Source organism: Cryptomeria japonica, chromosome 1, assembly GCF_030272615.1.
Source record: "Cryptomeria japonica chromosome 1, Sugi_1.0, whole genome shotgun sequence".
Taxonomy (NCBI): Eukaryota; Viridiplantae; Streptophyta; class Pinopsida; order Cupressales; family Cupressaceae; genus Cryptomeria; species Cryptomeria japonica.
The window spans coordinates 548417345-548441790 of record NC_081405.1 but is presented as its reverse complement, the minus strand read 5'-3'; the positions used below and the strand labels follow the sequence as shown (position 1 = coordinate 548441790).

Genomic DNA, 24446 nt, shown 5'->3' with positions numbered 1-24446 from the left:
CATATATATGGCTTGGTTGACTAAGTTCATCCAAGAAGAGATGGATTTGGCCGGTCCCCTCTGAGGACTTGGATGATGAGATGCATCATCCAAGGCAAGGAATTGACGTATGGTCTTCCTTGGATGGTTTGGGTGTAAGAAATTACACCCAAGACAGGAATCGAATTAACCTTCGATTTCTTGGATGGCTTGGATGTAAGAAGTTACATCCAAGACAGGAATCGAATTAACCTTCGATTTCTTGGATGGCTTGGGTGTAAGAAGTTACATCCTAGACAGGAATCAAATTAACCTTCAATTTCCTGATATGGCTTGGAACCAAGATGGGTTCCAAGAAGGTGAGCTCCACGGCCGCCTAAGGACATGTTCCAGTGCTGCACTTGTATCCTTTTTAAGAATTGAAATTAGTGTTAATTAAATAATTGAACTTTAATTGCAAATTAGATTAGTTACGTATGTATTTTGTTGTGTTCTAACAATCTGTTTTGCAGGGCAATGATCTCTAACTAGTAGGGACATTACAATGGTGTCCTTGAGGATAGCTCCAAGGATTCCCATTTCCACTATTGCGGGATGCCGACCACTATTTAAGGCCAACAACATTGGATCAATCGAGGGGCTGACCGGGACTTCCGTCTAGGTCGCACCTGAAGGTGCGTTTGCGGTGCTTTGTATGGTACTGAAAATGGCGGTCCTCAGCTATGGCATTGTGTCTAGAAGGACCTTCACCCTTATCGACACCTCCATCTGCAAGACTTGCCCAATTATGTTCTTTTCCGCTTCAGGTATGGGATGATGCACTCGCCACCTTTGCATTTTTCCACCATTTTGCTGTCAACTCCCGCTCAATGTCGGCCTTTGCTTCCCATAATCTCTCCTTCGTACGGGGGTTGGGATAAGTGGCTTTCTTGGTCTGAACACGGGTGATTGCCAGTACTTCTTTCTCACCAGTTTTCTCAATATTGAGAAGATTAACTCCTGGCTTGGGGCAATTTGTGTTGTCGTGGTCTCTAGGACCACACCATCTGCACAAGTGCTGTGGTGTTTCCTCTTTCTGGCAATCTCGCGCGAAGTGTCCCCACTGGTTGTAGGCCCGACACTGAATCATCGGCCGTCCTTTGGCATCATACTGCATTCGACTCCGGTTATTGCTATTATTATTGTTGCCTCTTCCTCCCCTTCGGTTACCTCTGTAATCGCCAGATGATGCCGTGGTGTTGGCTTGAGGCTGCGATATGCTTGTTGTAGCGGAGGGTGACGGCTGCTCCTGGGTGAAGAGCACCTGATTTCCCCGTATCTTCATGTTGTAGGGATATTCTTTGGTGGAGTGTCCCAACACTTCGCAAATGTCGCAAAAGGCCTTTTTTAGGACAGGAGCCTTTTGTATGACCTTCCTCCTTACATTCCTCGCACCACAGTTCCTCGTTTTTGCTAGTGCTTCCCTTCATACTTTTGAATTCCTTCATCATGCGATGCATATCTTTTTGAAGGGCTTGCAATTTCTTGCTCGACCCCTCGTCTCTACTAGTTCCGTCGGAGGAGTCCTCCCTAGAGGATTTGTCTTTCTTCTTCCTGGATGTCTTTCCTTCGCTTTCCATGTCCATTGCTCGGTTATAGGCATCTTCGTTGGAGGAGGGTGGTACAATTTTCATTTTCCTTCTGAGTGACGACTTCAAACCCTCCACAAACCACCTTTTCTTCAATCCATCATCGGGCTGGTTTTCCATTTTTTCCAGCAATTCCTTCAGGCATTGGCTATATGCTCGGATGGTCTCACTTTTCCCTTGCTTGGTACTCAGGATTTCTGCCACGATTTCATTGTCATCTCTGAGGAGTCAAACTCTGTTTCGAAGGCTTTGTGTAATTCATCCCAAGTTGTCAGCTTAGCTTTATCAGCATCCGAGTACCAATCTATGGCTACTCCTTGTAGGGTGGCGTGAAATTGCACCACCCATTCCACCTTGTCGGTCACGCCATTGGCCGACCAGATTGTTTCACATGTGTGGCAATGCCGTACTGGGTCTTCTTTCCCGTCTCCATTGAACTCAGGCAATTTTTGCCAATTCGCCATCACGCTTCTTGGCAGCAGTCCAGTCTGCCCTCCGGAACTCGAACTTGATCGTCCAGGGACTCCTCCAAAAGGTACTCCGCCGAGATTTGGTATGTTGGGTCCGACCAAGTTGCTTTGACTACCAGGGTGTGATGAGCCTGAACCGAATGGATTGCTTCTACTACCGTGACCTTGTGCCCTCTTGACACCTTCGGTCGCATCGGTATCCTCTGCCTCTCTGTTCTTGGCCTCTGTCTCCTCTTCCCTCTTGGTCTCGACACCTCTGTATGGCGTGTACGCCTCTACCATACTCCCGTCACCAATCTCTTCCAATGTTGGGGAAAGGTCCCTGTTGATATGTCTTTTGTACACGACCAAACATAGAATAAAATACCCAAAGGTATCTTATCCTCTCTTGAATAAAGTTCCCGAATGCTGAAGATATCGCAGAAGGATCAATCGGAGAAACTTCAAGGTTCTGTTATGCAGGATCTCTACTCGTGGATAAGCTCTTCGTGGTATGATGTGATTTTGTTGGAATCACAAGGGGACTTACACTCGATGACTTGAACGTCTGATTTGTTGGAATCACAAGTCCTATTTACTAATTGGAAGACAAACAAATGGTAAAAGATGCAGGGTTCAAGAAGTCTACTCTACTACCTAGAATGCGAGAAGATGGATGGATGACTAGGTGGAGTCCTATTGGGCTGGGTCTCACCATCAGGCTTGAACGATCCGACATCAACTCAGTGCGATCTTCAAAGGGATGCTTTCAATACGTTTAAGTCGTACACCATCAGACACTGATCACCATTCAAGATAATGCATGAACAATAGACGTGTAACGACTTAAGATTAAGCTCATTTTATGCCAGTTGACCAGGCAAGGTGCACTTACAATCAGTAAGAGGCTAGTAGTATGGACTAGATGGATTCCACACAGGTGCATTCAACAATTTTCTTCATTCAATCTAATCATTTACCATCTACAATGAAGGTTCAACAAGAGACCATGCGTATTGTAAAGAAACGACACATTTCACCATATCTTCAATGAAAAAGGGTTCATTTACAATCAAGGCAACAATTTCTTGCCTCCTCTTCCTACTTTACTCTAATTTCTATTCTATCAGCTGACTATTCACTATTAGCTAACTATTCACCCACTATCAACTATTGACTAACTATTAACCTTTACAAATGAGGAGCCAGGGCTTATATAGTGCCCTCCATACAATTCAATGGCTTAGATAAACTTGAGATCAATGGCCGAGAGTTTACAATGAAAACCCTAATTAGGGTTTGTTACAACAAACTCAATTCTGGCCAATGAAATAATTGCATTATTTGGACAAATGTCTTCTCTGGAATATTCGATCAATGGATAACCGGGGTGGGTACATCGAAGTTTGTGTCATTTTTGAGGAGTCAGGTACATTGAATCTGGACACGCTGAGATTGACCAATCTGACTGGAGGAGTGATGACTGGGATGCCACCTTGTCTGACACTTGTAACCTGGTAGATGTTCAATTTGATGATGCTGAGAAGCTAACTTTAATTAACTCTTCTGAAACTATTTGCTTCTTCAACGGACCCTTGTTTTAACCTCCTTTGTCTTTGATGTGCAGGATGGATGGTGTACCTTTCCTTAAAATGCTGGATTGGAGAAGGTCGTCCTTGATGATGCTAGACCGGAAAAGGTCATCCTTGATGATGCTGGACTGGAGAAGGTCATCCCTGTCCTGGCCTGATCTTCTTTCATCTGCAAAACAAACCAAAAGATGATTAAGGACACATAATAAATTCATTTCAACATAGTATTTTACACCTTAAATCATCAACAAAAGATATTAAAATGAAGCTTGCTCAAGATTCTCCCCAAGGTCAAGCCTTATAAGAATTTCACTCTGGACCCTTTGGAACGGTCAGGAGCGAAATTTGCTATTTTGCCCAATTTAGACCTCTCTTCAACATTATTTCACAATTAGCTCTTTGCCTGGCCCAAACAAGGTGAAAAATAATAGTTTCAAAGGATTTCGCCTTGGACCCTCTGGAAGGGTCAGGAGCGAATTTTGCATTTTTGGACAAATTCCATCATGTCTCTACTCCAAAATGCCTTCCAAGGCAAGCATATGCTATCCTTCTCCTCACCAAAGGCTAGGAATCCACAACTTGACCTTCCTCATGGGTAAACTAGGTGATTTTGGGAATTTCGCTCTGGACCCTTTGGAAGGGTCAGGAGCGAAATCCACTCTTTAGCTCAAAATCCTTACCTCTTGGACTCAAAACCTATTGAAACACATGCGTATGGCAATCTTTAGGTCCAATTTGCCTTGATCATCATCTTGGCTTAGCTCAAACTTGAAGGAAAAAGGACATTTTGTGAATTTCGCCCTAGACCCTTTGGAAGGGCCAGGAGCGATTTTTATCATTTGGCTCAATTCCTTCAAACTTGATAATTATTGGCAATTTGAAGTCATTCCTAAGGCCTCCTTTGATCGTGATCCACACTAGATTTGGCATAAAATTGAAGGAAAAGATAAGTTTTGCACAATTTCGCCCTGGACCCTTTGGAAGGGTCAGGAGCGAATTTCTTCCTCTAGCCCAAAATCATCATTTTTGGAGACAACAATCAATTCAAGGGCAATCTCAAGGGCATCCCTCACCTTAGTCTAGGCATGGCTTGGCACAAATTTTGGAGAAAATGATGGGTTTTAGGATTTTCGCTCTGGACCCTTTGGAAGGGTCAGGAGTGAAAATCTTGTTTTAGGCTCATTCCTCCATCATTTCAACTTGAATCCACCTTAAAAGACAAGAAAACACTTCTCCTCACCCATCCAAGCTACAAAAACCCAAGTTTGACTTGACTTTGCTAGGAAAATAAGGGATTTTAGGAATTTCGCTCTGGACCCTTTGGAAAGGTTAGGAACAAATTTCCTATTTTGAGCTTCTTTTGACTACTCCATTACCTCAATCCAATATTCAAAGGCAAGAACACATCAAAGTCCTTCTAACCATGCCATAAAACTCAAGAATTTGACCATCTCCAAGAAGAAAATATGAGTTTCCAAGAATTTCGCTCTGGACCCTTTGGAAGGGTCAGGAGCGAAATTCACCCTCTTGGCTAAAATCCTTCATTTTTCAATGCTTTCAAACATTTCCAAAGGCCAAACATGTCCACTCTTCCTTTCAAGATACCTTGCAAGTCAAAATTTGGTCAAACAAGGAAGGGAATGAGGTCTAATAAGATTTTCGCTCTGGACCCTTTGGAAGGGTCAGGAGCAAAAATCATGATTTGGGCTTGTTTGTTCAATTTTCAAACTTCAATCTCATTTGGGAGCAAACATAGATCATTCATCATCTAAGGAGCAAGGTTTCAAGCTAAAACAAGGGAGCAAATGAAGTATATAATGAATTTCGCTCTGGACCCTTTGGAAGGGTCAGGAGAAAAATTCATCTCCTAGGCAAAAACTTGATTTTCTAAAGCATCCCACTCCCTCTCAGGGCAAGAACATACTAATTCCTCCTTCATCATGCCAACACCTAGCCAAAACAAGGAAGAAAACAAGAGATATAAGGATTTTCGCTCTAGACCCTTTGGAAGGGTCAGGAGCGAAAATCATGTTTTGACCTTGATTCTTGATTTTTCAAACTCTAATCTTCCTTGGGAGGCAAACATAGACTAATTTCCTTTCATTTCCACCTTGGTCCTGACTTTTGCTAAAAGAAAAATGAGTGTTTTCAAGAATTTCGCTTTGGACCCTTTGGAAGGGTCAGGAGCGAAATTCCTAATCTTGGCCAAAATCCTTCACATTTTCACATCCCATCACCTCAAAACTAGAACGTTGGTCTAAACAAGGGAGGAAATGAGGTTTTCAAGAATTTCGCTCTAGACCCTTTGGAAGGGTCAGGAGCGATATTCCTAATCTTGGCCAATTTCCATCATTTTGTCACCTCAAATCTCCTCTCAAAGACAAATGTGCATCAAAACCTTCCCATCACACCCCAGAAGTCAACAAACTTGGTCATGTCAAAGAGCAAAGTGGAGAAAAATGAATTTCGCTCTGGACCCTTTGGAAGGGTCAAGAGCGAAAATCATCCTTGGCCACAAATCCTGACTTCATTTTCACATTTCCTCATTCAAACAAGCGTTTTTACCTTCATTCAAGCCTAAGAATGCGTTAGTTCTAGGTTTTGGTCAAAGTAGAATGTCTTATGGAGAATTTCGCTCTGGACCCTTTGGAAGGGTCAGGAGCGAAATTCGCTTTGGACCCTTTGGAAGGGTCAGGAGCGAAATTTGACATTTTGGTCTCTCCGTCAGGATCATTTTATGGAATATAACATTTAAGTATAAGTGACTATACTTTAAGTTATATTCCATATATACTGTCAGGATGTTTGAGAGTGGTTTCGAACCTCTAGGAGTTATAGTGCAAAATCTAGTTTTTGGAGGATTCTTCAGTTTTCCAGACTTAGTCAAATTTCAGGATCAGGGCATTCCAAACTTAGCCAAATTTCAGGATTAGGACATTCCAGATGTAGCCAGATTTCAGGGCATTTGAAGATCAGGATGACATTCCAGACTTCATCACTCACCAACTTGACCTACCTTGGACCTTCAAGAATGATACTCACTCACCAAGCAAGACACAATTAGCAACAAGAGCAAAACCAGGCCCTAAGGAAGACTTTCAAAGAAACCCTAATTCTGGGGCCCCAAAGACTCACCTCGGCTCAAGTAGAGCCTGCCATCCTAGTGATCTCCCTGGCGACACTCGAAAAGCAAAGGCTAATAGACAAAACTCTAAAACCTAGAAAGCAAAACCCCACAAAGCGAAAAAAGTAGGGGTCCCCATTTGCAATGGGGCGGTGTGTGAATACGTCACAATAGTCCCCCAACCGCTTCCTGGTGGTTTCTATTAGTACGAAAACTTGGCCCTCAACACGCTAGCCATCATTGCCAGTTTTGCTTTCTTCCGCAAGTTTCTTCAGTCGTCGCCGACGTTCTGCTGCTTGTTCTAACCTCAGCGTCCTCCCGGCTGCCTCGTACACGTCTTCTTCCTTCCTATCCTTATTTAGCGTCACGGGCATCAATTCCTTTTTCTAGCTTTAGTACTAGCGTGATTTTTTTTTGTATTCCTATCCCCCTCAACGAGCCAAGTCTCTCTCTATTTTTGTTTCCAGAAGGTTTCCTCTTTTGACATAATTTCTTCATTTTTTTTCATAAGTGATTTTTCTTGCTTATATTGGTCTTGATCCATTCCAAGTTTAATCACCGTATTGTTTACTTTTTTTAACTCAAGTTCAATTTGGGTTTTAGTATCAAAGATATTGCCCAAATTTTTCACGATTCCAAGTTAAGGGAGATTGTTTGATCATTTTTAACTTAGATACAAAACAAAATAGCTTGGATCTAGAGACCTTAAATGATAACCACCATTTTTCTTCCATGTTAATATAGTTTTCTTCCTTAAGCCACATGAGCACAAATTTGAAGGGGCAGTTTAAAGGCTTGAAATCTTCGGCTATGGTTAGTTGAATCGGAAAGTGATCAGAACCTGATATAGGTAGAATGGATGCCTTGACTAGGTTGTTGTTGAGGGTGCCTAAGTTGTCCTTAATAAGAAACCTATCTAATCTTTCTGCTATCATATTGAAGCCAGATCTTCTATTGGTCCATGTAAAAACTCGATTGTCTGTAAGAATATCCATGAGGTTGTTCTGAAAGGTCCAGTTTCTAAAATCTATTGGGGATGAGGTTCTCGAGAACAACCACATGATTTCTCAGCGAGGTTGCAGATGGAGTTGAAATCTCCGCCTATAATGCAATTTTTGTTCTTATGTTTACTCATGAAAGTGGAAAGTTCCTCCCAAAGTATTCGCTATAAATCATTTGGAGTGGGGCTGTAAACATTGATTAGTATAAAATTTAAGTTATTGTTGACACATTTAACTTCTGAACTCATCCAGAATCTATTGTTCTCTAAAGCTACTAATGAGGTGCGTCTGGGGTCCCATATGATACCTAGACCTCCAGATGCCCCTACTGTAGGGAATCCTGTCCAATTGAAACTTTCTAAACATTTGCCAAAACTTTCTCCTCCATCACTGTCTAGCTTTGTTTCCTGAATGATGGTTATCTCAACTTTTACCTTGAAGATGCAACGCTTGAGGATGCGTTGCTTGTTAGGGGCGTTAATGCCCCTAACATTTCATATAATTAGCTTCATGGCGACGTGGGAGGGAACTTCCCCCTCCCTATATTAAAGACGTCTGTTAGCTTAGATTGGTCCAAAGCCTTCCCATCCATGAGTCTTAGCTCCGAATTTGATCTTCTCCCTCTTCTCTTTTGAGAAGATCCACAATCCGGCTTAGTCCTGCCTACCAAATTAAGAGCTAGACCCAACAGTCCTTCCTCCAAAGCGGTTTCAATGCAAAGATCGGGAGAGGCTTCTCCAAGAGTCTTAAAATTTGTCAAGGACTGTAGTGTTGGGGGGAGCAAAGAAGTGTTGATTATTGAATCTTTCTGAGCCTCCTTGAGGTTGAAATCCTTTGAGCCTCCTAAATTTGAAATGAGGGCTTTGTCTCTGATTTCATCTACGTCAGCCAGACTATGCTCCACTATCTCTATTTGTTCTGCTATATCCGCCTTCAAAGCATTGGTGAATTCAAGTAAGTAGTTAAGGGCTTCTTTGTTAAGAGAAATAGATTGTTTGTCCAAATTACTGTTAACCTAGACTGTGTTGGGAAGATATTGCTTATCGGATAGAGGATGGCTCGATTTCGTATTATCGATGGAGGGGTTTGCTGAGTCCAAATGTGAATCCCTAAGAGGGGGAATGCGATCTCCTTTGCTCTTTGAAGTAGATTGGAGAGTTTTTCCTTCTTAGATGCCAATGTTGAGGAATGAGAGGATGAGGCAGAGGAAGGCAAACTAACCTTGGTTTTGTTAGAGAGAGACATGCCGACTGTGGGCGCGGGTGGGAAAGGGTTGGGGGGAGACTCAGGGGCTGAGATTGGCCGCCTGTTGTGTGTGATTTGGTTGTTGAAAACAGAACTATGATTGATTACTGTCTCCTTAATTGCATTGCTCTTGTGACAAATGACCGTATCAGAAGCATCAATAGTTCCTTTATAGATTGAAGGAATAATCTCCCATTTCCCTGTTGAGGTAATTAATTCAAAAGGGTTCAATTTAGGGTAAATGGTTTTGAAATCAATAAGTAACTTAATGTCTTTATTGAAATTTTTATCCCGAATCCCTTCAATGGCCAGGCATTTCCCTAACCCTACCGCAAGTGATTCTATTATTTCTGAGACATGAAATTCGATAGGAAGGGAGCCAATGTTGACCCAATGCAGATTGGTATTAAATTCAAAAGCTTTAGGGTTAAAGTTGGGAACCCAATCAATGGAGTGAAAGATACAACCATTAAGCAATATCTCCTTACTTTTGAGCAGATCCTGCTTAACACTAGAGTCAATGCATGTTATTAGAATGCAATGAAAGCCCAGATTAAAGGTGCTTACCAGGTTGTGAAATTTAGTCTCCCACCAACCTTTAACATCTTCAAAGGAATAATGAGAGCCTCGCCAATTAGCAATGAAGCTCTTGCTTTGGTGAAAGATGATGTTCTGTTGGAGAATCTCTAAATCCAACCTAATCTCAAGTTTTCGTCCTTCAGGATTCGATGGGTTCGACTGCGGCCATTCTTCCTGCTTCGCAGAGTGAGGAGGACTTACTTTCCTAAGTTTGTTTACCCTGGGGGGATCCACCGCGGTTCGCCATGAAAAGCCCCGGATTGCGGGATTCACCTTAAGCCATCTTTGGTTCAAAACCTTTCTGTATTTTCTGGCTTGACCCACCGATTTGTTGAAATGACCTGCGGGATGAGGGGAGGACGGGGGGAAGCAGGCATATTTAGTGCCCCCGAGCAACGGACTGCTCAAAGATGCAAAGCAATTTTGCGTCCTGAGGGGAATCGAGTTAGGGCCTGTAAGGGTTTGATGGGCATTCCTCTGGCGGCTGGTCTTTGTCCTTTCCACCACCTACTGAACCCCTTCCTCTTTGCTCTTGGTTGGCTTACACTTGGAGGGGGAGAAAACCGCGAGTCGCATGATATAAATTGTTAAAAAACATTAACTTTTGCTAATCACCGAGAATTTGCAGAGCAATGCAAAATGCATGTTATCTCAATAGAAGAATAATTTTAAATATTAAATATGATATCAAATATTATTATATTTATTAAATATCGATTGAATAAATATTGAAGGTTAACTATTAGTTATCAAATTAAAGAAGAAATAATTACCTTCATGAAGAGATACGATATTGATTAGTTATCAACATGGGAATTAATCAATGGTCACAAGTTAATGGAATAATACAACTATATCAGATCATTTAGCATCACTGATTATAGCAATTAGTAATAAATATTGTGCTAACACTAATTGATATCGTTAGTATAAGCCAATTTAGTTATGAGGAGGATCGATTAGTAGGAGTTGTGTCTCCTCTAATATGAAAAGATGCAATCTCCCTAAATACAAGATATAATGAGGAAGTCACGATCATTCCAAGAAGGGGGGGGAGAAAAACCTCATCAAGGGATAACAAGGGAGAAGCTAGTAATAAGTGTTATCTCCGCAAGGGATAACCCATGTGGAGGCTTCGTACTCCCTACAGACCATACTGCAAGTATCATGGATTGAACAGCAGCCAGGAAGATTTAGCAAGTAATTTGTAGGCAAAAAGGATCAAGCAATTTGAGATCTGATCTAGATTTGAAAGATCAGCAATTGCAGTTCTGAGCAGAATTCAGAATTGAGACAGCCATCGATAGAAAGCAGATCAGAATTATTATTAAGTGGCAGACGGTAACATCCTTGTTTTGGTCGTAGGCATGGGATGTGCTTAATATGCATTGCTTAATATATGGGAGCCTGATAGTGTTCTTAAGTAGGATATTAATAAATAACTACTACTGTCATATAATAATTATATTAATAACAACATAATAATTATAATGAATAGACAAATATTTATAATAGTATTACTATATTAAATACTGATAACGGTATAATCATTATAATAGATAGATGAATCCTGATAATAGTATAATAATCATTATTCATATATTATCTTATAAGAACTATTCTACAGTAAAACATACATTATAATATTATTTCTATATATATATATATATATATATATATAGAAATAATGGTTGATCCGATAGATAGATATTAGAGTGTAAATCAGAAAGAATTCTCAAGTGAATATTAGAAGGAGAATGTGTTTATATACATAAATCTAGTTTAAAGTTTATCGGAATGGATTAATTATGGTTGAAACAGGCCTAATCTCAGTAGGGGACATTACAGAAAATCTTCTTTCTAGTGAATTTCCACATCTTCCTTGTGCCTTGCGAATTTCGACTCCAAGTTTGATGAGTTTTCAAGATGAAAATATTCCTTGTGTCCTGCGAATTTCCACTCCAAGTCTGATGAATTTTGAAAGAAGAAAATCTTCCTTGTGCATTGCATTTTTCCACTCCTTCCTAGTGAGGTTTGGATTTCCACCCTTTGATTTTGGGTTTGAATGTCAATGAAGTCATTGGTAAATTGTGAATAAAAGTGTTTTAATGTTAAGTTGGCTGGAAGAAAGGGAAGCGTGTGGGTAAATAGGTTGAAACATGGAAGATAAGGTAGGTGAAGATCAGACCTAAAATTAAAATTAGATCTGAAAATCAGGAAGGGCAGACCTAATTCGCTGCCCTTAAACTCAGAGTAGAGCAGAAATAATTTGATTTGAGTGTGAATTGGATCGTGTTGGGGATAAAGCACTTTGACAGTTATTTATGTGTTTCCTTGATAGTTTTCCTCAGCTGACCTGATAATTGCAAAGGGAAAAGTATAATTGAATGCCTAAGGACTGACCTTAAATGTGTCCTTGAATGCACCAAAGTGTGCTTAGCCTAGTTCTTAAACACTTCAAAACCCGCCTAAGGTAAAAAGATCTAAGTCGGCCATTTTTGAAGAAGAAAATTCAATTTTTTTCAAAGGGCAAAAAATCAAATGTTGCAACGATCCTTGCCGACCTATTGGAAATTCAATTAATTCAATTTTAAATGATCAATTCTGCAAGTTGGCATGATTGTTTAGGATTACAATTCAAAGGTAAGGGATAGTATAAAACAAGGATCAAGCTCATTCCTTCAAACATCAGATTCAATTCAATCCAAGAAAGGAATTTAGGGAGCAGGTCTAGGCAAATTAATAAGGTGCAGAAGTGAGCGAATTCATCAGCAGATTTAGGACTGAGTTTCTTGAGCAGAAATAAGGTGAACTCCATCAATTTTTTAGGGAAAGTTCCTCTCATTTTGGGCGAATTTAGGAGACATTTGCACTTGTTTGTTCAGACTTAATTAAGAGGTTAATTCTCTGGTCGAAAGCATTCTGATCTAATTTGATTTCAACTCAGAATCATCAATTCCGGGCTCAAAATTTTGTTGCCAGATCTGAGAGGGAAGGTTACACACTTTATTAGTGAGGGGTTCGTGTTATTTTCATTTAGGAGATGGGGTTCATTCTATTATTATTACATTTTCCTTGATTCCAAAGTGTTTTCCTTTCAGGTTTTATTGCAAGGACAAAAGGATGAAATGAAAATACCATACACGAAAAGACTCATCAACCTGGAATTCAAGAGGCAACATCAAGATAAACATCACACTACAAAAGATGAAAGTGTAAGTGCAAGGATGTAAGAAGGGATGCAATATCACAATCTTGAATTTCCTTCAAAAATCCAAGATCCCAAGTTCAACATGAAGACTCACATCAAAGAAATCAAGGTCAATACAAGGGGTTCAATCGCATTGTCAGAAGGAGAAAGCCACAATGACATGTTCCACACATTCAAGATTTTTCTATATTCCAAGATGAGTCAACATCATCACAACTTCAAGGAAGACAAATTTAAGACATTCAAGAAAGAGGATGCAAGAAGTTCCAAAGGATAACAAGAAGAATCTAAGCTCAAGATGGAGGATGAACATCCAAGAAGGGTGCTCAATGCCAAGGAATTCAAGTCCAAGGTAAAGAATTTCAAGGATGAAGAAGACGTCAAGGAAGGAAATATTTCAAGATTCCTAGAATGAGGATGGTAATGCATCACGGAGAAGGATGAAATTCCCAAACAGGAAGATGAAATTGTGTTCAATCACAAAGATGATCACAAAGAATGAAGAGTTAAGAAAAGTTAGGAAATTTCATTGATCATACTTAGATGATACAATTTTGGAATATGCCCCATCAACATCACCTCAGTCAGGCAATAGGAAATGTTGAGTATCAAGAGATATGCCTCAATCACAAGCACGTTGTGATGATCTACATGAGGAGTGATGAGGTGGAGTCTAGTCATCATCAACCCAATCAAGCTCTTCCAAGTCGGTATGACCAGATGCATTGAACCCGACTCATTCAAAGAAAGATCAAGTGACACATGTCAGTGCGTTGAAGTTTTCACAACATACCTAACCTCATCATTCATTTGTCAAACTTCAAAAGACATGTGTCCAATTCATTGTAATCTTATCATTGGCTAAAAAAGAGGTTGTTGTAACAAACCCTAATTAGGCTTTTATTCTAAAACCTTGGCCATTGATTTGAGAATCAATCTGAGCCTTCAAAATGTAATGAGATCTCTATAAAAGGCTTAGTCTTCTCATTGTAAAGGTTAATATTTAGTAAGGAGAGAGCAGAAGTAGTTAGAAGTAGAGTAGGAGGAGAAAACTTGAAATTGTTGCCAAGTTATGTTGAAATCAATTCAATACTTTCATCGAATTTATGGTGGATGTATGTGTTGTGTTTTTACATGTTGCATGTTCCTTGTTACTTCTCAGTTTTAGATAAAGTTCATTGATTATGATGGAGAAGTGTGATAATATTTGATGAATCCTTCGTTTCATACCATTAAAACCTTGTAGATTGCAAGTTGTAGTGCATGGTTAGTTTGAACCTAATTATTATTGTGGCTAAGTTTGATTGTGAATACTTCATTTGGATTGTGCCAGTATTGGGTGTTTGAATGGATTGTTTATGATATAAAGATCTTTCACTACCTTAGGAGATCACACTCTTTCTATGGCATTGTGAGCTATCTCTGGTTAATTAGAAAGTAGTCTCATGAAGGATTTGTCTATCAAAGCATCATTCATTATTGTCATTGTCTTCAGGAATTAGGAGTTAGTATAGATTCTCTAAACCCTTCCCCCTTTTGTCCTTTTTTCCATTTGAGTTTGAATTAGTTTAGGAGAAGCATCACATGATTGAGACATCTGATGTTCATGTTCTAGTTGTAGTTCATAAACGTAAGTCCCCTTGGATTAGCAACAATCACATCTATACACTGAGTCTATGCACATATAAAGTCCCAACTATAGGAACCTTGGAGTCACCTCGATTGATCATGAAGTTTAGCATTTGAGGAGATTTTGTTCAAGAGAGGATAAGATACTTCGTATTTTATTTTGTGTTGTAAGGTGTCACAAAAAACACATCAACAAGTGCACCTTACTAAAGGAAAAATCAAACGTTCGGAAAAACTTTTATTTGATGCATGATTGGGGTGTAGGTGCACACCTCACTAAAGATATTTCAAATTTCAAAAAACTAATGTTCACAGATGTGTAGTTGGTGATAAGTGTACATATGTACAAAGGAAATCATAACGGCAAGTTCAAAGTCTTATGAATTTGCAATTTTGCTTTTGTACTCACTAATGCCTCAATGTCTCTATGAAGTTGATGAACATCATCTTAGATGACTACCTTAATGGGTTTGTACTTGTATTTGTGGATGCTATTTTGATATACTTGAAGAATGAAGAGGAACATCTATTGCACTTGCATAAGTTCTTGAAGAGGTTGAGAGGGCACAAGTTTTATGGGAAGTTAAAGTGGGCTTTCTTTGAGAAGATTCACAATTTGGGTCATTGAGTATCTGCAAGGGTTTTTTGTAATGTCTTGGGTCAAACAATAATGCAAATCCGATTCTTAACCTTCCACAAATACCTAGTATTTGAATAACTCTACCAGCCCTAGCATTCACTCAAATCTTAGATCATTTAGATTGAAAACTACTATTTATGCATTGTTGGTGGCAATATTGTACACAAAAATAAAAGTAGTTAATTAAGTTGTAATTGTGTTGGTTAGTTGGCAGCCGAGGGGTGGTAGTTGCGGTGCGACGGTTGGCGCTCGCACCCGCTCAGCATCTTTATATACTTCGGAATGTAACTTGTAAAGGAAACAATTATGAATGGAATAACATCGGATATATTGCATCTGATATCTATGGCATTATTATTCTGCATTACGTACTTTATACTTTAAGTATTCACCCGAGAGGGCAAACATTTGGCGCCGTTGCCTAGACGTACTCGGGAACAAAAAACGCGGATGGCTCACGGACACGATGGGCCTACCCGTCGGTGAGATTAACCCAGAGGCCAACGACGCGCAAATGGAACAATTGTTGTGGGACGCAGAGCGTGATGGCAAGAGGCGAAGGGGAAATTGAACCCTGTAATAATCCCGTCACAATGTTGAGATAAATTGTGGCCGAAAGGAAAAGTAATAAAAGTTTTTTTTTTCTGTGTACATGGCATGTGCTTGCTATGTACGGAAGTGATTTATGCCCAATATATTAAATAAAGATGGAAATAAAAAAGCAAAAACGGACGAGTGGGAGGCCGCGCAAAGGGCCTTGATTCTGGAGCAGCAAGTAGAATGTAGATGGAGGCTGAGGCAACTTGCCGAAGGACGACCTGTCGAAGGGTGGCCCGAGCGGAACCAAGGAGGTGTCACGGAGGGTGCAGAAGCCGACGAAAATTTCTACGCGTCACCAGAACACCGTAGGGTGCGGAGCCACGAAGAGTTTCTGGAGGAAACAATGTTAAGGAGAGATCTAGTCGAAGAGACTCGGGATCGGTTCAGAAACTTATCCCTTACACCACAAAGTGAGGATCGCCAAAGGGAGCCCGGAGTGGGCGTGGGTGACAAAGAAGGGGAGGATAACCGTACGGTAGGTGCCACACTCGGCAGGCAAAACACTGTACCTCCAGTCACCCACGCAGGACACACCACCGACACCAGAGGGAGCGGCGCAGGGGCCCAGACACAGCCATAGCCACCTCAAGGAAGACGACCCCCATTGATGGGGAGAAAACAAAAATTGCCGAAGTTCAATGGCGACGGTTGGAAGATCCCGTCCGCCATTGTCGAATGTGCGAAACCATATGGTCAGTGGACGGTGTTACCGACCAAGACGAATGGGTAACACAATTCCCAGCAACCTTGAGAGGAGTGGCCATAGACTGGTACTCAGATATGGACAAGGCCAAAGTCGACACATGGCCCGACTTGAAGGAGGAGTTTGGGATAGAGTTCCACCTCCTGAGAGATGACAACGAAATAGTCACTGAGATCTATGGAACGAAGCAGAACAAGAACGAGACTGTTCGAGCCTATAGTCGGCGACTGAAGGAACTATTGGGAAAAATGGAGAGTCAACCAACAGATGGGTTGAAAAAGCGATGGTTTGTGGAGGGACTAAAGCATTCCCTCCGAAAGAAGATGAAAATCGTTCCACCTACATTGTATGAAGACGCATACAATAGAGCGATGGATCTCGAGAGCGAGACCAAGACATCGAAGAAAAAGAAGAAGGATAGCTCGTCCGAGGAGGATGACTCGTCACAGGAAAGCAGCAGCGACAACGAGGCTGGCAAACGGGTGCAAGCGCTCCGGAAAGACATGGAGCGAATGAGGAGGGAATTCAAAACAATGAGAAGCACCAGTTGGACCGAAGGGGATATATGGTGCACTAAGTGCAAAGAGGAGGGGCACACAAAGGGTACTTGCCTGAAGAAGGCATTTTGCGAGATTTGCCAAGTGATGGGACACTCCACCAAGGAGTGCCCATACAACATGAAAACCCGGAATACGCAAATGAACCAAGTGTTGTTTACGGAGCAGGCCACAACATCCGCACCAGCGGGTACGGCCCAGCAAACCAACACAACGGCATCATCTGGAGGTTACCGGGACAACAGACGCGGCGACGGAAGGAATAGCAACACTAACAATAATGGAAGCCGTATCCAGTATGACGCCAAGGGCTGGCCAATTACCCAATGTAGGGCTTGTAATTAGTGGGGGTACTTCGCCTGTGATTGCATGAAGGAAGCCACCCCTCAACACCTCTGTCGATGGTGTGGGCCAGGCGACCATGAGGACGCAAATTGCCCACAGGCAGGGGTTAATCTCCTCAACATTGAGAAGGCTGAGAAGACTGGTGAAAAAGAAGTACTAGCGATCACCCGCGCCCAGACGAAAAAAGCCACTTATCCCGACCCTCGTACGGAGAAGGAGAGATTACGGGAGGCAAAGGCCAATATTGAACGTGAGATGACGACCGAACGACGGGACAACGAGGTGGCGAGTACATCATCCTGTACGGAAGCGGAAAATAACATCATTGGGCAAGTACTGCAGATGGAAGTACCTATAAGGGTAAAGGACCTTCTAGAAGCAATGCCATAGTTAAGAACCGCCATTTTTAGTTCCATACAAACCACTGCGCAGGCACCTTTGCGTGCCACACGGTGGAAGTTCCGGTCAGCCCCTCGGCTGACCCAATGTTGTTGACCTTAAATAGTGGTCGGCATCCTGCTGTAGTAAAGATGGGAATTCTCGGGGCTATCCTCAAAGACACCATCGTGGACGGAGGTTCGAGGGTGAATGTACTGCCAGAGGATACGTGGAAGAAGCTGGGGAAGCCAAAACAATGGCCACCCACGTTCAACTTGGTAGGTGCAGACCAACACGGCATCAAGCCACTCGGCACCCTGATGGTCGAGCCGGTCACCATCGGCACGCAACCTTTCATACTAGATTTTGTGGTAATCTCACTCAAGAAGAAGGGGTACGACGCCATCTTAGGCAGAGGGTGGCTAGTTACAACAAAGGTGAACCACGACTGGAAAAAGAACACCCTTTCTATGGAGAAAGGGGGGCGGAAGTACACCATTGATCTGAGGACCCAGGTTGTTGACGAGGAACTGGCATCATCTTTGGAATCAGAGGATGAAGGAAAAGGCGACCCGAGGGACGAAGGACGGGGCTGCAGGGAGCCCAACGACGAAGGGATTCTCAACCTAGGAGAGTGCTCTGAGGATGAGACAGGGTCATTGAACGGGCTCTTCCATTGGCAAATGGAGGATTACAAAAGGTTCCAGAGCTACAGGCTCGAAGTAGAGGAACCAAAGCAAGCAATAGAGGAGGTGTACCTGTCGGAATACAGAGAGTATTGGAAGGGAGACACCCCAAACCTCGATGACGTAGATAATCCCAAGATTATTGGCAACGATTGGAACCCTGTGTGGAAGGCCGCAGCCTTCAAAATCTTTATTCTTCTTCTTCTTCTTATGTACGTGAAGGAGACCGTGGTTGCCGTAGAATTTGTGGTTTCAGGTCTTCGGATGGCCATTGAAAATAGACTTGCCACCAACGGGTCCAAATTGAAACCCTACCACGCGAAGCGCGCAAGGGACCCGAGAGGGCGGAAGGACACCCGAGAGGCCGGAAGGGGACCCGAGAGGATGGAAGGGGACTCAAGAGGCTGGGCAGGCGACTTGAGAGGCACGGGACCAATGTGGGAGACTCTTGGGCGAGGAAAACCGATAAAGATGAAGGGCGATCCCAGAGACAGGGGACCCGAGCCGACGACTCTCTAGACAACTAAATTGGGAAAAAAAAAAATACACCGTACGACAGTTTACTGTACGGCTGCGAAAAAAAAGCAAAAAAAACAAAAACAAAAACACAACAATCGTATGGTTTGTACGACGACCGTACGAGACCAAAAAAAACACCATACAACAGGGGGAAAAAAGCAAAAAAACAAAAACAAACAACAACCGTACGAGACAAAAAAGAAAAAGAAAAGAGGAAGTGCACGATGGTGGGGGCCACCGTACAGTGGACCACCGGTGGTGGAACCATCGAACAGTGGGACCACCGACGGTGGTACCACCAATCGGTGGGACCACCGTGCGGTGGCAACACCGACGGTGGTAACACCGGTGGTGGTAACACCGGTGGTGGACCACCAGCGGTGGACACGACCGTGCGGTGGACATCACCGCCAACAGAGAAATAAAACACGCAGCAGCCCCAAACGCACAGACACACAAATGCACTCCGCCCAACAACGTAGCACCCACGCAAGCACAGGGCAGGCACGGGAAGGTGGCTACACGATTGGAGGTGTCAGTGTTGTTGTTGACCGTATGGGGAGGTTGTATGGCTGGGGTGTCATCGGGGACATTACAGTGGACAAAAAAAAAAGGATGACAACCAGATTATTCGATGACATCTGGGGCCTAGACACTGAAAATATTAAGTGTAGAAGAAGGGTTTTGACATCATAAAATATCACAGAAATGATGCGCGCCATGGACTTTCGTGTGGTTTTGATGTTGTAAATTGGTGTTGGCGCACCTGGGGCGTTGCCCCTAGACCCCGCTGGGGCACTGCCCCAGACCCCAGTTTATTTTTGAGCTACTGTACACTTGTTGGAGTTGGGCGAAGGGCATTAGAAATGTCACGGTAAGTGTTGTGTTTGTCCGTACTGTGAGAAAGAAGCCTGCAGCTAAGCATTGGCGGAGAAGCCATAAGCCGTAGAGGGAGACGGATTTGGAGGTTGGGAACAACCAGAGTTTGAGGGAAGGCATTGCAGGTCCGCGCAGTTGTATGACACCAGGGAGTTATTCAGTTCAGTTATTAGCCTTTGGGGAGTGTGATGGAGGATTTGAGGTGTCTCGTAGCCATTGTGACAGCTGGTTGTGGCCACCTCCAGGTAGGAATGGTACGCTTTGAGGAACTTGGAGTAGCTCTCGGCTGGACGTGAGGTTGCCTTGGTGGATGCAGAGAGGGCTCGGGAGGAGCTGACCACCAGGTTGGAGGCAGTACTAGCGTGAGACTTAGCTCAGCGTACCCAAGAGTTGGATGCCGAGAGGGCAGCGCGGGTGGCTATCGAGGACAAATTGGCTAGGGAGATAGTATCATTTGAGTAGCAGTTGGTGGAGGCTGAGACTGAAACGTGTGTTTTGCAGACAAGTTTGGTTTAGGCACAGGAGGATTGTGATGTCAAAGGCAGCACTAATGGTGAAATCCGCACTTGAGCATAGGATGGTAGCAGAAAAGGGTTTTTAAGCAAGGACGCAACAAGTGTATAAGTTCCGGGCTCGACCAGTGTCAGCAGTTCTGTTTAATGTCATCTCTATTTTGTGTTAAGTCGTCTGGAGACGACTTCTTTTCTTTTGGGGGGGATGATGTTGGCGGCAATATTGTACACGGAAATAAAACTAGTTAATTAAGTTGTAACTGTGTTGGTTAGTTGGCAGCCGAGGGGTGGTAGTTGCGGTGCGATGGCTGGCGCTCGCACCCCCTCGGCATCTTTATATACTTCGGAATGTAACTTGTAAAGGAAACAATTATGAATGGAATAACATCGGATATATTGCATCTGATATATATGGCATTATTATTCTGCATTACGTACTTTATGCTTTAAGTATTCACCCGAGAGGGCAAACATGCATCAGCAATAATTATTACATTTTGAACAGCCTGTGATAGAAATAACTCCCAATCTTCTTATCATAGTGAACAACAAATAACATATGCAAATATTAATCTTCTTCTTATTAGAAAGAATGAATGTATTACACATAATTCTGCGATATCATCAATTGCAATAAGCAATTCATACTAACAGCAATGGCAAATCAGAACAACACAATGTGGTTGGATGTCCACACCCAATGAAGGTCAAATATGAACTCTATATTAGATTGTCCTCCGAAAGCACTTGGATTTTCGTCCTAGGATTTCCATGCTTGAACATGAGTGCTCAAAACGGATTCTGAAAGGAACTAATCGAGTGTACATGAACTGGAATGAAAACAAGTGCTCTTTTATATCCTCCACAAATAGAACAAGTTGGCCAGCAAGAGCACCTATGACCTCAAATTTGAATAGTGAACCACCATTTTTCTTAAAACAAACAACTATTCAATTGAAGGGCTTAATAAACACTATCATATTTTGTCTTCAGACATAGTCTAGCACCAAGAAATTTGTTGCCACCTTGCATGTCATTGGTATACTGAAATTTTAAACACTCATTTTTACTACAAGACTTTGATGAAAACGAAGTAAACTTTAGGGGGCAAAGATCTATTTTTACTGCTCAGAATTCTTTCTAATTCTACCAATGTGCATTTTTTTAGTCTCACCTGCTACTAGTCCTATAAGGAAGTCTTCGATTTTTTTGGGCAAAATCTAATCAACATTATTACCTACCAACTCCTGCATCTTCTCCATGGGTATGCACTTACCCATTTATTGGGCCATCAACATCTTCAATTTCCATGCAATCTTTTGTGGCAGTACTTTTTTCCAATTCTTGGGCACATCAAATGACTACTTAGTATACACAAAGGGGCAAAGATAATGAATCTTCATTACTTGAATCTCAGCCATTGTAACACATATTGGACATGTTTAACAAATCCCAGTGAACCACAAGGACATGTCCCCCCACAAAATCTCCTCTTTTTGTGGAATGGGGATACTTTTGAGATGCAGGGACTTGGGGGAAATGTCCCCTTGGTGCACAACCATCTCTGTTGGGATGCTAAGTTTTCATCTATTATATGTATTTGCACGACCCTGTCGCCGCCCCTGCTCTGCCATCCCCCTGCCATCCTTAAACTTAGGCCCTTGGTCCCCCATCCCTGCCCCCTGTTCCCCTGTTCCTCTGGTCCCCCATTTCCCTGTCAGGAAACTCATGGAAGTATGATAAATTCTCCCTAATCTGTCCACATTAGCAAACATTAAGGTCCTTCAAATGGCTACCTCCACAAAGTTTGTTAACTTGAACTAAACTGGGTAGCTCTAAAAGTTTTGGTAGATGCTCTGGTACTCATTTCCTTTGCAAACAGATATAAATGGTTCAGTTTGTCGGGGAACTTAATTAACAACTTCTATGGACTGTAGTATCTTCTTTTGGGATCTGCCTAAAAGTTTATAGAGAATGGAACTTGATAGCGATGTTTCTTAAATAGAGCTAAGCAACCATGTTTCACAAAATTTTCTATCTAATAACAATTCTCTAAATAGTGTCAATCAAATAAGATCCAAGAACAGGTAAAATTTGATGATTTTTCCGGTTTTACATAAGGAGGCTTGGGATTCCATCATGAACATTCTGTGGTTGTTTCAACATGCTGCAACATTATTGTATCTTTATTGAGTAACCAACTTAGAAGCCTCTATTGCATTGATTTCTTATGGGCATGTCTTAAGCTGCAGACATAAAATGAATTGCACCAATTCATGAATCTGACCAGGTGTCCTATACCATATGAAAACTCTCGATTTAACTTGATTAATGCCTTTTTCTTCCAATTTGTTGTATTTTATGGCAAGTGTACACTTAATGAAGTACGTTTTTGCAATTATGTGCTCAGTTTAAGAGCTTTTGCTGTTGAGGCATTTCTAATTAGTCTGTTTTTGAAAGTGTTTGTGCCATGGAGATCCTTTACATCTTAATTCAAATATGTCAACATGGATGCATTGCCTTAAAGGCTTAAAGTAATGTGTGGAAACAACAAAGTAAGTTGAATAGGCAGTTGCACTTTAGTAATTTTGTTCTATCCTTGTTTAATTTAATGCGATGGGTCTCAACTGCAGATGAAGATGAATATGTGTATTTATTGCCCTTAGTGTTTTCTCTCAGTGCTAATTATTCTCTATCTGATGTTTCATTCAATTGGACATGCAGCTTCTTCCAGACATGATTAGGAAGGCACACAGATTGTACCATAATCATAGTATGTCCAGTTCACGTTATGTAGATTTACCAGCATTCAAAAATGCATTGAGTGAGTCAAAAGTTCACGATCTTTGCCGGTACACTCATGAGGTCCGCTGGATTAAATCACAATCTGAAATTAATATGATGAGATTATCAGCATCTATTACATCTCAGGTACCATATTGATGATATTTATCTGATTAAATGTCCAATACATTGAAAAGCTGGAATGCTCTTAAATGCAAAGCTTATACTATATTAATCTACAAGATTCCTCTTTTCATTTTTACCTTTTTTCAAGTTCATTATGAGCGAGTGTTTTTTTCCTACTTCTTACTATAACTTTGGAAGAATGCTATGGTGTACAGATAAACATATGTTTTACTGCTACTATAGTATTTAAAAAAATGTACAGATATATCTGTCTTTCCAATGTTGATATATAATTTTCTAAAAGTTAAACTCATAATATATTATGCTACCTTGTTATTACATTCACATTGCAGCATATGTCAAAGAGGAAGCTGCAAGCACATAACTACTAATGTAAAATCTAAAATGAAACATACCAATGCTTGCCTGTTGTCTATGACCATGATGGTTTGCACTTTCTTTTGTGTACCCCTCTAAGATGCAATGTGGCTTTAGTTTAGCAAACTTCTCCCCATATAATTCACCTTCATAACTTTGAAGTGGTAACCATCTATGGACCTGGTATTTATCAACATCTTTCTTAATACAACACTGAAATTTCTTCACCTAGACATTTAAATAAACGTTATCCTAATACCTCAATAATGTTTCTTTCAACAAGTTCTAAAATACCCCAAAATTTTATAAGTTTATCTTAACCAAGAGGGGCTTCGTGAATAATCTGCAAATTGATCATTTATTTTGTAGTACAACGTCACATTCTATTTTCTTGAAATAGGTAGTTCTTGTAGTAGTTGTGCATCTTGATATGTTATTTTATTGAATGAAAGATTGGTTTCACTATCATGCCAATATCCATTCAAACTAAGAATAGTAGTATATGGAACTCACAGAAAGTGCATATATTATTAGTATATAAAATTGCTAAATATTCATTCAACAAGTAACATAAAATGCTTTGGTAAAGGGGGCTATAAGAATAATGAGAGATCCTTTACACTTTCCAACCTCTGTTTACATATAGTGGTACTTGTTGAGAGGTGTGTTGGCTGGATCACAACCATCTCGTGCTGACCCATTTTACTAAATTTATAATTATGGACACTACTTAACCAACTATATAACAAAGAAAAAGAATAATTGACTCGAATTACATAACATATTTATAAGCCATTAACTAGTTGTTGTCTACATCTATTGTCCCTAATAGTTGGTGTACCTATGGACACAAAACATTAATATATCAAGGAGGGGGAATGGGAATGAGGAGGCATCCCTAA

General features: G+C 41.4%; 1 protein-coding gene across 3 annotated transcripts in view; it reads left to right on the top strand.

Annotated features, from left to right (window-relative positions):
• The window catches only part of LOC131044896 (intermediate cleaving peptidase 55, mitochondrial), a 298348-nt gene that overhangs the window by 85321 nt on the left and 188581 nt on the right, over window positions 1–24446 (top strand). For 2 of the 3 annotated variants that reach the window (XM_057978376.2, XM_057978377.2), the window contains one exon: window positions 22981–23187. The exons of the other annotated variant lie outside the window; for it this stretch is intronic. In XM_057978376.2, the coding sequence (XP_057834359.2) occupies window positions 22981–23187 (207 nt within the window). The remainder of the gene's footprint in view (window positions 1–22980; window positions 23188–24446) is intronic. 3 annotated transcript variants of the gene reach the window in all.